This window comes from Pelodiscus sinensis, chromosome 11 (assembly GCF_052426305.1).
Source record: "Pelodiscus sinensis isolate ZL-2025 chromosome 11, ASM5242630v1, whole genome shotgun sequence".
Lineage (NCBI taxonomy): Eukaryota > Metazoa > Chordata > Testudines > Trionychidae > Pelodiscus > Pelodiscus sinensis.
This window is the reverse complement of record NC_143062.1, coordinates 3,313,252-3,330,589: the sequence shown is the minus strand read 5'-3', so window position 1 is coordinate 3,330,589 and position 17,338 is coordinate 3,313,252. Positions and strand designations below refer to the sequence as shown.

At 38.4% G+C, this 17,338-nt stretch overlaps 1 protein-coding gene across 6 annotated transcripts in view; it reads right to left on the bottom strand.

The window, feature by feature from the left end:
• IQSEC1 (IQ motif and Sec7 domain ArfGEF 1) overlaps window positions 1–17,338 on the bottom strand; it is a 616,154-nt gene that overhangs the window by 261,508 nt on the left and 337,308 nt on the right. For 3 of the 6 annotated variants that reach the window (XM_075939730.2, XM_075939719.2, XM_075939720.2), the window contains exon 3: window positions 12,078–12,164. The exons of the other annotated variants lie outside the window; for them this stretch is intronic. In XM_075939730.2, the coding sequence (XP_075795845.2) occupies window positions 12,078–12,164 (87 nt within the window). The remainder of the gene's footprint in view (window positions 1–12,077; window positions 12,165–17,338) is intronic. 6 annotated transcript variants of the gene reach the window in all.

Below are 17,338 nucleotides of genomic sequence, written 5' to 3'. Positions count from 1 at the left end.
ATCGAAAGAAAAGCCGCGTTCTTTCGAAATACTTTTCCCGAAAAAACCCCTGAGTCTGGACACGGCCCGGAATGCATTCACACAAAGGGAGTGAATAGAGCATAAGAACAGCAGCTAAACCGTTTCCCCCCAGCCTTCCATATCAAAGGTGTATGTGTTATGATCATTTGTTGAACAATTCATTCATGCACATGGAGAGACATTCTCCACACTCCCAACTATTAAAATTTGCAGAAAGTATATAGAAAACGGAAGGGAAAGACAGTTTTCAGCACAGCCCTTCCCTTTCGTTGTATGACATAGGGCATCTGCTTAAAACTTGCATGGGTTAACTAGAAAAGATTTCGACCCAGTTCCTGTGCTGAAGCCTGAGATATACAGCATATTTTATTTAGCTACACATAATTTATTTAAAAAGCAAAATGTCTACTTCTTCATATCTTTCACCTCATCAGGGGCAGTCAGCTTTCTGGTGCAGAACAATGCATGATTTGAAGACAGCATAGTTAACTGACTTGAGCATTTTGTATGCCACACAATTTTCAAGGGCACAATTGTTGCCTGAAACTGGAAAGGGCAAAATGTAAACACCACCAAATGATCATGTTCCAGCATAGATCTGTCTTGTTCTGCCTTTTCTCGCGAGAGGTAGTATTAACTCTAACTACATTGAGGAAGATGCTTTCTCTTCATTGCAAAAGGACTGGAACCCATAATGAAAGCTTTGGGCCTCATGTATATAAATCATTCCTCTATTCTCTAAATAAATAAATAAATAAATAAATCGCAGTTGAAAAAATCCCACAAATCCCTTCCTGGGGAAGAGTATAATTACTGTGCTTCAGATCAGTACACTGAATGGAGAGAAGTAATTATTGTTTACGTTAGTGACGGAGATAAACAAGTCAAAATAACACAAATCCCTACTGTTTCTAGCCAAGTGTAACAAGGCTGTGAGAAATTCCTGCCTAATTAAGGACGAGATAAAAGGCTAAGAAAATGTCAGTGACATCCAGACATTTTAATGTTCTACTCTGCCTACACGGTAAACATGAGAACACCGAGATGTCTGTGTCAAAAAGATGAAATCCTTTAAAACAACAATTTCTCCACGTATGACCTGCAAATTCCTCATAGAGAAGAAATGCTCATTAATTCCACTGCAATTCCGTATGATTGGGAATTACAAGGAACAGATATAGTCAATCTTCAGAACGTAGGCTCAAACCATATAGTGCTTTCAATCTGCACAGAAAGATTGAGGGTAGCGTAGAACCTCTTATAAATGCACAAACAGTATCAGGGTTTGCATTCTTCAAGGACCAAATTCTTCCCCAGGTATGTGATACACTTAACTTTGTGACCATGGCCCAGGTAAGTAAAAGAATAATCTAAAGTGCAGTGCTATATGGGGTAACTGGAAGAAAAATTGAGGAACAGTCAACAAGTACTCCAAAGAGCAAGCTCCTTATTTTCTGTCCTCCAAATGCACAGATTCACATGCCACACAGGCACGTTTTGGGCCATTACTGCACCTTGAATTGTGCATAGTGTCGAACAAGAGAAGAATATGACAACTTTTACCTGGCCTTATCTTAGTCTGCTTCTCTCCCTGATCCTTTCCATCCTGTGTTATAGCTATCTCTAAAGGAGATCCATTCTTTTGCAAGCCTTTCCCCCCATCTCACCTTTAATTCCATATTGAATATTTTAAATAGAAAAGGCAGGGTAAAAATATTTAAATAAATAAAATACAATAAATAAACCCCCAAATCATTCATATCCTTTAGAATTGTATCTTGGGGTGTGATAGACCCAGCACCAAAAGTAGTCTCTCTCCTAGGAACAATTTCTTCAGTGATTTTCTGCTCTCTAATAACTGGGAACCACATGCAATTGAGATGCACTCAATCCCCAGATGTGGAGTTGCTCTATTACAGGACCTTAATTTCCCAGAATGCCCTTCTAAGTCTGGTGCTTTAAATTCAGCACTGCCAAACAGCTGCAGTCCTCGAATGGTCATTCTGCAAATGGTATGTTCTAGTTGTTTCCCTCTTTTCTGCTTACCAAGCACCTGGTAGGCTGCAGGCATTATGGGCTCCTGAATGGGCAGTTCACATTCACTTTAGTGGGAGCTACATAACCATCTACGGGCCTTCCCATGAGCCACAGATATCTCCACTGACATCTGCAGTTGCGGATACCTAGGGATATAAAGTGGATATCTGCAGATTTGACTGTATATAGCTTAGAGAGAATGCTATTGAGTTAGGTGTGTTTATTAATGCCTAATAGAAAATATGACTGTTTCATAAACATATTTAAATACACAATTGGTAGATTTACAGACAGTTACAAAACACTGAGAAGTTCAGCTGTTAAAGCCTAGGTGAATGGTTCGGCAGCTATAGTATCCATCTGGCCAAATTACTGGAATAGTCAGACAACACCTATAGTAACAGAAAAGCTGTTGAACCTATACCCTAGATTCAAACATCCCTAAACAGTGATCATATTCAGATTTGGATCTGAACTATGAAATATGCATTGAGAACTCTTCCAAAAGGCTCAATGCAATACACATTAGACGAAAACAAATATCTATCTGAAAGAAAATAAATCACATTAGATAGCACATCTACTGCCTATAAGAAATCATTATGACTGCATGCGAAAACAAAATGCGCAGTACTCTGGGAGATTTATGGCACTGTTTATTTTGGTTCAAAATATATTGTGCATTTTACATTTTTGTTTACACTCCATATGCATTTTAAGCACTTGACACAGGAAAAATGAGCAGTGGAAGCTTGGAGAAGAAAGCGCAGAGAGGAAGTTATCAGGCATTCTGAGTAAATTTAAATTCGATATGAACCAGAATCTTTAGTGTCGCCATGCATGTTAGTATTGGTCCCATACACACCAGCAAGAGGAAGAAGAGGAGGGAGATGGAATATACAGATGTGGCACTCTGACTGCCCGCTTAGTGACCCAGAGCTTCTCTGTTATCTTGAGGATGGACTACTAGACCCAGAAGGTGGACAACAGAACTGGTGGAGAATATTATCTTCCCTGCCAAGGCGGGCAAAAAGGAGGAGAGAGAGAGAGAGAGAGAGAGAGGGGAACAGAATCACAAGGGAACAACATTAGGAGAATTCAGCTACAATATTTAAAAACTGTACAGCCCATCTGTAAGCAATGAAAAGTAGCCTACGTATACTGGTTATAAGACTCTTTATGAGAACATACATGGTGCTCAGTTATGGGCCTCAATGATAGTAGATTTCATGCAATACTCAAAATACAAACCCAGGTTAATGTTTAGGGTAGCAAATACTGTTTGAAGTATCCAAGTGCCTCACTATTTTTTGGAAGTTGGGTTATTTCTATTATTTCCACTAGAAAAAAATGATTTCAAATATTCACAGTGTACAATTCACTGGGCTCATCAGACTCACCCCTTTGCTATAGGGAGAAAGATCCTTGTTTTTAACTGATCAAAGAGAAAGACTCCATGACAACTTCCAAACACATTTAATTTAAAATATAGGAGAGGAAGCATAATTTTTTTCACATGGGGATTTACATGTAGAAGTATTTCTTACAGATAGGCTGTACTCCTTTTTGTGTGTTTTAAGCTAGGTAGAACTCTGTCTTCAGAGTTGCCAGCATCATGAATAGTGCTACAAATCAGAAGTTACATAGGTGTTAAATTACAAAAGCAACTTGGAATACCTACATCTGTAATGCTATATTGTACTCTATGGTGGGAGGAAGTAGAGGAAGGGATGCCGGTTTATCAGGAAGCTTGCACGATGTCACTTCTTTATCAGTAACACCACCATCAGTGACCATTTTCTTTAACTATATAGCAGGCTAAAGAAGGATGGAAAGGAATACAATGAAGGAAGGAAAACAAGGAAATCTAAAGACAGAGAGCAGCTCTTATGACAACCTATCAATAGCTTTTAATAGTATATAAGCTATGAATGTGCAGATAGAGATTTTCCATATCTAGATCGTGTAGGTCAGAAGGTGGAGAAATTACAAGTATTATTCTTTTTTTACACCAGCTTTCCTGTGCAACTTACGAATTCAAACAGAATGAAAATTGTACTTTACTGGCATTAAAATCTCTTACTACAGAATATGTTGTTTGATTGATCCTTCAGTTCTCCGTCTGGAATTGCTATATTTCTCTTGGGAGCCATCAAAGTTATGAATGTCTGCTCCAGTTTGCTCCAGTCATGTCATTGTTATCATTCCGATCAGTTTGAAATAATATGGTCTGACATTTACATGGAATTTTAAACAAGAAAAATCACAACATTTAAATAGTCATAGAAAAAATTGCTGTTCTGTTGGGATACCTTCAGAACAACTTTTGGTGTTTTGTGAAACCTCATTAAGTTGTCATTTTTAGTCATTCACTGCATTTTGTGCAATACAGTTTCCTGAATTATATCTGTACTCATGATGGCCTTTTGGTTGGAAAACCATCTTAGGACAATGGTGGACTATGGAGTTGGGGCATTCCCAGAAAGAAAGTCCATTTTAGGGACAAAAGACATTTCTATGTGAGATTTTACAGAGGAGTTTGGGGTATTTTCTCTGAGACCAGGATATACTGTGCTTCTGAATCATAGGGTGTGTCTAGACTACCGAGTTTTGTCAACAAAAGTGGACTTTTGTCGACAACTATACCAGCGTCTACACTACTGCTGAGTTCTGTCGACATAACGTCGACAGAACTCAGCAGTTTTGTCAACGCTGGTAAACCTCATTTTACGAGGCATAACACCTTCTGTCGACAGAGTTCTGTCGACAGAAGGTGTTATTGCCTGTAGGGTTGCGTCTAGACTACAGGGTTTTGTCGACAAAGCACCTTGCTTTGTCGACAGAACTGAATGTGTCTAGATGCTCTATGTCGACAGATACTGTCGACAAAACTTCTGTCGACAAAAGCCTGTAGTCTAGACGTACCCTAAGGGTAGATGAATCTAAGGGTAGAAAAAGTCATTTTAAATGGCAAAAAATAATTGTTCACTTGCGGGAACCTAACAAAAATGAGTATTTCCCTGACTGTGCTGTCTATGCAAATATTTCAGAGAACTCTTGGGAAAACTGATCATGAAAGAGAAACCTGCTACATCAACGTCTAGCAGCTAGGCATTTGGTTTATTATGGGGAAGGGGGGAGGTGGATTTCCATGTTTACTATCTATTACTATAATATTTGGCTACACTGATTACCACTGACACAGGCAAAAAGGATGACACGATCAATCCTTCTGCTATTTTTGATGCAGCAGTTTATTACCTTAGCCAACAATGCTGGTTAAAACTGAAAAATTCTGTATTGAATTTCAAAATAAGTTCAGAATTGTCAGAAGAATAATTTTACCTCACAGAGGTGCTGATTAAACATTAAGCAGGCAGAGAGTGCAAGAAAATGATGGGATTTCTTTGGTACTATAACATCCTTTGCAATATCTTTTTGTTTTCACAGGCACCACTGGGGAAGAAAAAGAAAAGAAAAAATCTCCAGTTTCAAGATTTTTTAAATCATCTTTGGACATGATAAAACATCTAGCTTGAAAATGTCAGTAATGACAGTGGAGAAGAGCAGATGGAGAAGTATGGTTCGGAGCTGTTATTTCATGCACAACAAAACAAAGAAATCATATTCATATGAAGAAACAGATTTGATCCAACGGAATTCAGCCTTTCAAAATTATTTTAATGTCTTTCAAGCACAAATGTTAAACAAATCTGTCCAGCTGTTCTAATACATACATGCTTATATACACACGTGCACAATATGTGTATACATGTATATTTTCCAAACACACTCTCTCTTCCTCCCATTTAGCCTTCTATTTGCAGTCAACCATCACCACTTCAGTACTGATCATATGTACAGAAGCCTGAGAACCCTGAGCAATACATGTGCAGTAAGTAATTGCATCAACAGACTTGGAGCAAATTCAGTGATGGTGCAAATAGTTATATAAGTTGAATGGCAAATGAACATGCAGCAATTTTACAGCCAGCAGGTGTACAAAATGAATGCAACTTACAACTGGAGACCACAGTTTGCACGGGTGTAGTGTGCTCAGTTCCCAATTGAAACCTGCTTACTGCAGGGCTGAATTTGAAATATCTCTTGTAATGTTGGGAAAAGCGTGTTCTCTTTCAATAAAGGGGTAGACTGCATTATTTAAAACCCTCTGTTATTTGATTTCCCTGCCATTCACACTGTTTGATTAGTGAAAGCGCTACTTATACCAAGGGGAGAGGTTCTCCTTTCAACATAGGTATTTTGCCTCCCCATGAAGCGGTAGCTATATCAACGAAAGAAGCCTTCTTATTGGCACAGCATACCAAGAGTTAGGTTGGTGTAACTCAGTCACTCAAGGGTCTAGATTTTCCAGAACCTGGAGTGATGAAGTCATATCAAAATAAATGTGTAGTGTAGACCAGGGCATAGTGAGTAAATTCTAATGCTTCTTAGCTAAATAAGGATCTAGGAGAATGTAGTACTTTGCCATTTACACTCAAATTTACATAATCACTGATGGACCTGGGGCTGGTTTCTATGGAAAGTGTATTCTCTTAACTGTAGGGGGTATCTGGTTTAAACCTCTCCCCCATCCTCTGACTAAAATGATTGCTGCTACTAGTGAATACCAGATTGCTTAAGCTAACTATTAAAACTGTATTCTGCTTACAATCTGTTTCTTAGAATGCATTAAAAAAAGGACAAAGATGCAAGGTATAGAGGCAAATCTGAACACAATGGGACAAGCAATGGGTTGAAGTTGGCATCATGTATTAGCTTACTGTGCTTTCTCCATATTACAAAAATTTAAGAAACATATTGAATTATACATTGAATAATGTAAAAATGTGCAAGAAAGGAATGACTGTACTAGTTACAGTTATTAAAAATGCATTATTTTCTTATTAACAATTCAAAAGTGTTGCCAAGGATAATTTTGGCTAGAAATAAAACTGCTGGAATGAATAAAATATCCAGCAATTAGCTAACGGCAAATCAGAGATGCTCCAGATTTCACTGCAGTGCACTCATTACTTGTTTCGCTTTCACTAAGAAAATTAACTTTTACTTCTGGGCTATAATTAATCCCTTTGAGTATTTTCTAAATAAAGCTGAAAACATAAAATTAGAATGAAGCATCCATTCTTAAATTTTATTTTCTTTCCAATGGTTTGTATTATTAACAAAAATGGAAAGATTTAAGTTTACACTAAATGTTATTAAAATATATGCAAATGTAGGGCCCAATTTGTAACTGTTCTACAGGCTGAGCTTTCGCTATCATCAATGGGAGTACCACACAAAGAGCATTTACAAGATCAGAGCTGCAGTTTGCATGTTATTCATTGAATCAACTGTATTTATATGGATATTAAATTATAATTTCATATATCCGGAAGCAACATCTACAACGACAACTAATTACTTAGGGCCAGACTCTGATAACCTTACTCACAATGAAATGATACCAAATTCAGCCCTTAATTCAAGTCTCAGATAACTTTGGATTTAGCAATAAACTACTAGGTGATTTTTCAATTCAGGGCTTGAATTAAAAAATCTGAAAAAAAATTGTTTCATGTTGATCAGAAACAGAAAATTTTCAGAAGCTTCAGGGGGTAGCCGAGTTAGTCTGTTACAGAAAAAACATCAAATGGTCTGGTAGCACTTTATAGACTAACAAAGCATGTAGATGGTATCATGAGCTTTCGTCGGCATAGCCCACTTCTTCAGATGACTGGAGTTATGAATTTGGGATGTGTACACCCAAAATAAACAGGAGAGGGGAAGGGGAGAGGGGAGGGAAGAAAATGGGGGTGGGTGGGAGACGGAGCATCAGTAAGTAAGTATCTGAGGATTGGATAGTTAAACAGAAGCAGATAGAAATCAAAGTCAATAGACAGACTCCCATGTTTTTTCTTGCTGAATTATATGGGTGGGTGGGTGGGGAGGAATTTAGATGAAACAAAATGTTTCATTTGACCCAAAACAATTCTTTTCTCTTTCATTCATTTTGTGTTTGAGTGTTTTTTAAAACTTAAAAAAAATCTATCTACATTTCAAAATGATAAGTCCTTCTAAATGGAAAGACACAACAGTTTGTTTTAATAATGTTGAAATGACATGCTGAAATTCTTTTTTCAGCTTTTTGCCTTCTCCCTTTTTTCATTTGAAAGTATTCATTGAATTCAAGCTGAATTTGCATTTTGGTCAACCCCAAACTGCACTTTTCTGCCAAAAAGCTGTTTGACCGAACATTTTTGTCCAGTTCTACTTGGAATCAATTGAAACGCTGCTACTAGCCCTGTGTGGAGGGTGGTACAGAGTTCCACATGCCAAGGAAGAACCCTGGGGCAGCATGTTGAGAGGGTAGGCAAAGCTCCATTCACTCTAACCTCCACATTGATTCATTTTTCATGGCAGGATCAGGACAGAATGGAGAAAATGCTTTCTTCCTGTGCCATGAAGTAACTCCTCTGCACACAAAGAGTCAACCTGGCTTTTAGTGCTGTAACAAGTACTCAGAGTTTGTCGCAACTCTAATTCTGTAAAATCCTTGGGCCACAAGGATTAGGATTATTCTAAGAGGGGTGGGTGAGATTTTGTGGCCTGCACTGTGCAGGGGGTCAGACTAGATGATCATAATGGTCCCTTCTGACCTTAAAGTCTATGAGTCTATGAGTCACATCATCAGCTAGTAAAAATTGTCAAAACTTGACTTCCGCTGAACTATGATAATTTACATAGCGTCTGAGAGTCTGACCCCGGCTGTGTCTACATTAGCACCCTTTTCCGGAAAAGGGATGCTAATGAGACACTTCGGAATTGCAAATGCTGCGGGGATTTAAATTTTCCCTGCGGCATTTGCATGAACAAGGCTGCCGCTTTTTTCCGGCTCGGGGCTTTGCCGGGAAAAAGCTCCAGTCTAGACAGGGATCTTTCGGAAAATAAAGCCTTTTCCGGAAGATCCCTTATTCCTGATTTTAAGAGGAATAAGGGATCTTCCGGAAAAGGCTTTATTTTCCGTAAGATCCCTGTCTAGACTGGTGCTTTTTTCCAGCAAAGCCCCGAGCCGGAAAAAAGCAGCAGCCATGTTCATGCAAATGCTGCAGGGACAATTTAAATCCCTGCGGCATTTGCAATTCCGAAGTGTCTCATTAGCATCCCTTTTCCGGAAAAGGGTGCCAATGTAGACACAGCCCCCATGTTTTCGGTGGGAACAGACTTATGTTAACAGTGAGTGGTTTTGAATATCCCATCCCCCACAATTCTGAAATGTACGTTATAAGAAAAAGGGATGGAGAATAAGATGGAGAATATCTTCTTGCCGCTATATAAATCCATGGTACGCCCACATCTTGAATACTACGGACAGATGTGGTCACCTCATCTCAAAAAAAGATATAATGGTATTGGAAAAAGTTCAGAAAAGGACAACAAAATGATTAGGGGATTGGAACGAGTGACATATGAAGAGTGATTAAAAAGTGCTCTTTCAAAAAAGGCGCTATGTAGTGCAATCTGTGCTTTTTCGAAAGAGAGCTTCCAGACTGCCTTTTTCAAAAGTACTGGTTGTAGTCTAGACACTCTTTTTTGAAAGAGGCTTTCTTGAAAGTATCTTTTGAAAAAGCCTCTTTCAAAAGAGGCCTGCAGTCTAGACGTAGCCTTAGAAAAGAAGAGAGTAACGGGGAATACGATAGCAGTCTATAAAATCCTGAGTGGTATGGAGAAAGTAAATAAAGAAAAGTTATTTACTTGTTCCCATAACATAAGAACTAGGAGTCACCAAATGAAATTAATAGGTAGCAGGTTTAAAACAAACAATAGAAAGTTTTTCTTCATGCAGTGCACAATCAACCTGCCATCCTTGCCAGAGGATGTTGTGAAGACCTCTCTGTTTTTTAACAGGGTTCAAAAAAGAACTAGATAAATTCATGGAGGTTAGGTCCATCAGTGGCTATTAGGCAGGATGGGAAGGGTGGATATTCCTAGCCTTTGTTTGTCAGAGGCTGGAAATGAGTAACAGGACAGGGATCACTTGATTATTACCTGTTCTGTTCACTCCCTCTGGGGCATCTGGCATTGGCCACTGTTGGCAGACAGCATACTGGGCTAGATCAACCTTTGTTCTGACCTATTATGGCCGTTCTTATGTTCTTATTATTTTTGAGCACTAGCAAGTAATCTGCATTCTGTATCTTCCTATATAATATCAATAAACTAACCATTCTTTTGATATAGATTTACATTATTTAAAAAGATTGCAATATTAAAATTATTCTAATCATATCAATAGGAGAGGAAGTAAGATGACCCAATAGAATCCCAGTGCAGTGCTCTATCTGCTAGGCAACCCTGCCTCCATATTAGAATGTAGAAAGTTATTCAAACATAGTCAAGAAACTAAAACATTTGTGGTCGTATTATCTAGTGACTGATGGCAGGGCTCCCTCTCTGGAGCAATTATATTTAACACAAAAGAAAATTAAAAAGTCATGAAGAAATGAGACTTGGAAACCTACTCATTGTTACGACACTTGTCAGCACAGGATGAGATACACAGTTGTCATTTACAACTAGATTGCAGATTTACCACTACCAAATGTGGAGTGAAAACACTGCTGATGAAAGGAAGCCAACAGGAGGACAGATAGATGAAGACTGAAAATGTAAAAGATGGAAAGCATTCAACGCATGAATGATCAAGGATAACTAACACGTGAAATAGAAAAAATAACTAAACTTGTTGTGCATTTACAGATTTAGGATTCATTGCTGGTTTTTTACTTTCCTTATTACCATGTAGAGGGTTTTTCGGCACCATACTTCCAATATTTTGGTACAAGTATTATTCATGAGCTGGCAATTATTACTAGCTAATTTGACAAGAGAAGTTAAATAAAAGACAAGTTGTTCACAGCATGCACAATATCTTAATTTCCATATGTTTAAACACCTTGGATGACTTGTCCCATTGTGTTTCAGTAACTCAGGGTACGTCTACACTAGCCCCCAGATCGATCTAGGGAGGCTAATGAGGGCGACCGGAATTGAAAATCAATCCCGGGATTTAAATATCCCATGCTTGATTTGCATGTTCCCGGCCAATCACCATTTTAGAAATTGACTTGCCCGAAATAACTGCCCGCATCTACACGCAGCAGTGAAATGGGATAAAGCCCTAAATCAAATTAAGTGGTAAACCTCATTCCACAAGGAATACCACCTAATTCAATTTAGGGCATTATTCCGGAATCCCGTTTCACTGCCGCGTGTAGATGCGGGCAGTTACTTTGGGCTAGTCAATTTCTAAAATGGCGACCGGCCGGGAACATGCAAATCAAGCGCAGGATATTTAAATCCCTGGTTTGAATTGCAATTCCAGTCACTCTCATTAACCTCCCTAGATCGATCTAGGGGGCTAGTGTAGACTCACCCTCACTGCTGCTACACATTTTCTGTTGGGAGTGTATAATATTTGCTGCCTAGATTTTAAAAGAATTTGAAAATCCACATGTGCTACCTCTAACTGGAATGGCTAGCTGTACTGTAGTGCACTGCTCAGTCCATGCAGGGCCTGATCCTGCACATGCCTCCTATGATGTTCTGAATGCCCTCTAGTTCAACTGAATTAAAAAAGAATGGAGAGTGCTCAGGATCTTGCAGGAGAGCCGGATCTGTGACTTATTTTACACCCAGTAATAAAGTATTCTGAGGTAAAAAGGTTCACATTTTCCTACACCATGCTGCTTACTGTAACTTAGATGTTAAGGGGAAAATTCAGTGGCTTAATACATTTGTCTCATGAGCACAATTTCTAGAAATATTTATTTTACTTTCTCACAGGGAATCTAGGGAGGTTTGCCCTCTGTAATTTATAAAGATAACTTTACTCTCTCTCTCATTCAGCAGTGCTTGAGAGAAATCAACAGATTGAGACTCATTTTATTAGATAAGATTATAAAACCAGATCTCTCTTTAACAATAGCAGGTGGGTGGACCATATCTACTCTTACCTGTACTCTGAGTGTGTGGCAGGGACAGTTAGCTGGGTATGGTACAATGGAGCTGGACAGCAAAACTGGTGCAGAGTATTTATAGACCTACGACACAAGGAAAAACACAAAGTCAAAACACCAAGTGTCTAGAAAGGGGTTTTTAAGGGAAAGGTAGGTACTAATAGGGATGCTTGAAACTTTCCATAAGTTTGAATGAAATTTGAAGTACAACTATCAACTCGGATTCCCAGAAAATAAAGGGAAATACTCCCAAACTTATGTAAACATCAAGAATGATTATAATGAATTATTGCAACGAGTAAAATTTTGTTGCAAAGAACAAAACAAGAAAAAGATGCTAATTTATGACTTTATGTCTTCGCCTTGTCATGTGACACGACAGAAGCAAAGATAATGGAGGTTAAGGGTTAAAATTCCTGCAGAAATACAAAATTTCAAATGTCTGAATTACTCTGCACCAGTCAAGCTGTTTCTTGCTACTTGTATGAGAGCAATACTTACAAATGTGAGGAGGAGAATGAGATGTATATGTAAATAAAGAAACATAATATCTTTAAACGCTCACGGCCCAGCTGCTAGAAATAAATTGCACCAAACTGCTTTAAGTTTGATAACTTAACTTACTGCATGTGAGTTGACATTTGAGTTCAAAGAAAAAGTCCCTGAAATCAGACATATAAACTAATTATGGACACATGTTCAAATTAAGTCCTTGTTTCATAATAAAAACAAACATTTTGCATTTCATAACTTTTTATTAATTATTATTGCCACTATTACTACTATGGATGAGTACAGTGAAAGATACAAGGCAATACAAATGCCACAGCCGAAAAAATATGAACAAATTACAAGTGATGCACAGCAGTGCTCCTCAATAGTTAGCATTTGTCTAGGGAAGCATTAAACAAGGTTTAGTGCAGTTAAGTATAGCGTGACAAAACAAACAAACCAAATTTCCTGAAAACAGCATTCTGTGGAAACTGGATAGAAATAATAAAAAAGTCAAACCAGTATTTTATATCTCCTGCAGCATCTACGTGAAGAAAATGTGCCTGCTAAAGAGATTTTCTTCTTCCAATTTATTTAAAAAATGAAAACAAAGACTACTTATGATTTGTTTAATACAAGTAATTTCTGGCCTTCGTTTCTTTTGTTCACAGCATTCTCCTGAGTGTCACAAAATGATTGCCTTTAAAAAAAAAAAAAAAAGCTTCCTGTGTTTAAAGAGAGTCCTATGAGGTCATCCTCTTATAAGATCAAAAGGAGTAGTTAAGCAGAAAAATGCCACAAGGTCTTTCTTCAGAAAGAAAGGAATCAGGCACTAATCCTTTAAAGATGAAGGTCAAAGCGTTCTGAACCCTGCTGCCAACAGTTGTGTCAGCAACTGCAAGGCCAAGGTGAGTGAGTTTTTCCTGATTAAGGATGGCAATTGATGGACCCTCCTAAAAGAACCTGACCCTTGGGAAAGAAATAAAAACATCCATCAAATAAGCACCATGAACGTATCTGAAGAATAATCAAGTGCTGTGGGAGGATGTCTTTCAATCATGATACAGGTGTTCATTGGCAGGTAGTCCACAAACAACTTACATTGAAAAAGAGGGTGGAGAGCTTCAAAGTGGTGATGGGGGCAGGGAGTAACATTCCTAGGGGAAATAGTTATTAAAAGGGATACATAAAAAAGAAGGAATAACATACCACAAAATACTATTTTTATAAGTAAATTACAGGTTTATTAGTGGAAGTCTTGCACATATCATTTGCAAGTCCAATCTTTATAGTTGGACTGTGGGGCAGCAACACAGATGGCCAAACGTATGGTGGAGGAGTGCAAAATTAAAAGATCGGAGGGTGGACTGCTACACCTTGAAGCCCTAAATGACACAGCAGTTAAGTGGCTGAACAATCTACATATTGATTTGTGATGCATATGAGAGAGAGAGGGTGCCGTGTACACTGCGTCGTTACTTCGAGATAACTAGCATTATTTTGAAATAACAATGTGAGCGTCTACACAGCCATTCCATTATTTCAAAATAATTTCAAAATAATGGACGGCCTATTCCAAAATGTCATTCTACGAGGAATAATGCCTATTCCGAAATAGCTATTTTGAAATAAAGCTTGTGTAGACACTCCACTGCTGCTATTTCAAAATAGCCCCTTACCAGGGCAATTCTAAATTATCCCTCCCCAGTGCCTGCTGGGGCTCTACATCGAGATAGCACGTCTACATTAAGGAAGCCTGCCTCGGACTAACTTTGAGGCTTCCGTGCAGCGTAGACGTGCTATTTCGAAATAAGCTATTTCAGAATAACTACTCCGGAATAGCTTATTTTGAAATAAGAGTGCAGTGTAGATGTACCCAGAGAGAAGAGAGAATTGAAAGGTAAAAGGTAATGCCCAATATAGGTATGAGCCTGATCCCATATTGATGAGAGCACTGCTACAAGGCTATCAAATGCCTCTGATCTAGAAGCAAAGGCATGGCCAAAAAGGGACACAAAAGCAGGGCATGTGTGCCAAGTGTCCCTGTCACATGAAGTTTGTGCTCATTAGAACAATGTCATCTCTGACATATGCATTCTCCACCCTGCCAATAGCTTACTCTTGGGACTAAGGGAGCAGGAATATGGACTTTGTTCTGCTTAGTGCAGATTTTGCACACTGCTCACCCATAAACAGCTTTTGCTGACACTCTGGTAGAAAAGAAAAACAAACCCTAACTTCCTCACCTCCTAAAAAAAGAACTTGTCTCTGCTTTGGCTTTCCCCTGCTCCATGCTGCATGGACAAGGTTTGTTTCTTATTCTCACTGTGCTTCAGTTTCCCCATCTGCACATGGGATTAATATTAATCATCTATTTCAAGGGGTTTTGGAGGCAGAATAACATTTGTTAAGTGCTTTGAGAGTCTCATATGAAAGGTTCATTGAAAAGGCAAAATACAGTTATTCTCTACAACATATAGGTGCTGTCTGTTCATCAGGTAATAACCACATAAAATATGAGTTAAGAGGTACTTAACAGCTGAATTGGATGTAGCATACTATGGTAGTTCCCATCAGCGGCACTGAGATGAAACAGTAACAAATTGAAGAGTTTAAATTCAGACATCCTGGATCTTAATTACAGATGAAATCAAGTTGCCGTGTTCAGGTTCACATTTAGATGTTCACTTTCCAAAGCCTCAGGCAGTTTAGATCCATGTTTTTGTTTCAAATTCATTTACACCCACAGAGGCTATCATGAAGTTCTGAGTCACACCCAAAGTTCTGGCCTGTTGGATCCAACATTTGGTTTAAACCCATCTCTAGTTCTGAAGGACTGAGGCCATTCCAATTCATTCTGAGATCAGATACCATGAGCATAAGTCTGAGCCCCTGACCTCAGTGTCATCCAAAGGAACTCCATTTTCTTTGGTACAAGTGAGATCAGAATCAGATCCTGTACGCCTTTGACCAGTTGCTGTAGCATTTATTTTTCCCTCCGTATATTTCCATTTATGGCAGTCTGAGTAACAGTCACCTGAATACTTAAAAGTAAGTCAGAAAAAATGTAAACTTTACAGTAATTCAATCCTTTCCATAGACTTTTGAAATAAATTTATGTTTGAAGAAATAAATCTGTGAAACAGTTTCTAAAAAGTAAGGCCTAAAATGACATCAAGGAAGAACACTGACCCAGGATAATTCCTGAAGATTGGCAGATGCTTATCCTGCCAATTTCATTTTCTAAAATGTTTCTGTAACATTCCAAAAGATGGGTGCTATGCAATTCTTTTTCATTCTAATCAATTTCTTTCATGTCTCCACACATTTCCAAGGTTCCTTTGAACAGAAAGCTTTGCTTGTCACCTACAATATTTATATTCTTTTACAGATCCCTCCTTCAAACAGACTTCCCAAGTAGCAAAAATATTTCCTCTCAGAATAGTATCAATTATAAAAGAGATGAGCCCATGTCATAATGCATGGATACAATTAGAGACTTAGCCAGAGCTTGCAGAAGGTTTAAATCTGGGGGCTTGGTTCAAACCCATCTCTATAAATTCCCAGTATGTTGACTGTAAAGGAATTCTCATGTAGGATACCTTCATATTTCACTGTGACATTAACCAGAGATGCCTACTCTCACCATTGCTTTTTATATTGGTATACTAGAATCTTCACTTCAAACTACGGACAACTGAAACAGATTCACAGAACATCATAACTTTAACAAGAGGCAGATGATACGGTGCCCTCTCTTCAGATCCCAAAGTGTTTGGTGTGAAAGCTCCTTTGTTTAGTAGTCTCTGAAATGTTGGGATACAACAAATTGCTTATGTTTCGATGAGCTATGTCTCTTTACTTTCATAGTAAACCTCCTCTGCAAAATACTGAACCTCTTCTTACCTCTTGTAACAGGTACTTTTTGCCAAAGAGCTCTACTAGCATGTTTGGTTCCCTGCAAGAAGATGCTAACTGATTCTTGCCGACAGACTGCAGCAAGTCTGGCCTGTTTACTCCACCAGAGATACGAGGCAAGTGAGAGTGGCTTTTTGGTTAGCATTAATTAAAGTGTGAAAAAGAACATGTTCTCTGTAAGAAAACTCTAGGAATGGCTCGGACTTGAGAAAAAGTTTAGGATACATTTTCCAGAGATTGTTTAGTGGTTATTTCAAATATCAAGACAGACAAATTCCAGAAGGGATATAAACATAAAAAGCACATGTTCAGAGCAGGGTGAGAAATCCAGCTGCTTCTTTACCTTTTCTTGCACTTAGAAAGCATGTTTTATTTGTAATTATTATGACTACTGCTGTAAGTGCTATAAGAAAACCAATACAATTATATCATTATCATTATGATAGCATGCAATTTTTTCCCCAGCAAAATTATCATCCATCACATATGGGTAAAAGAGACCATTGGCTTAATGTCTCATTCCATGAAAAGCCTAGTAAACCATGGGGCCTGGTCTATGCTACATCAGAAGGTTGATGTAAGATATGCAACGTCAGCTACATAAATTACATAGCTGAGTCATTGTATCTTACGTCGTGTTTCTGCACCATCCACACAGTGAGAGACCAACGGGATCAAACACTCCCGGTGGTTTCCCTTACTCCTTGTAAGAAGCAGGAATAAAGCACTGACAGGGACACTCTTTCAGTTCGAGCTAGTGGGTCTATACTATGCCTACTAAATCGAACCCTAGAGGATGACCGCGGCAGCATTGATTTTCCGCGTGGTGTAGACATGCTCTGGGAGTG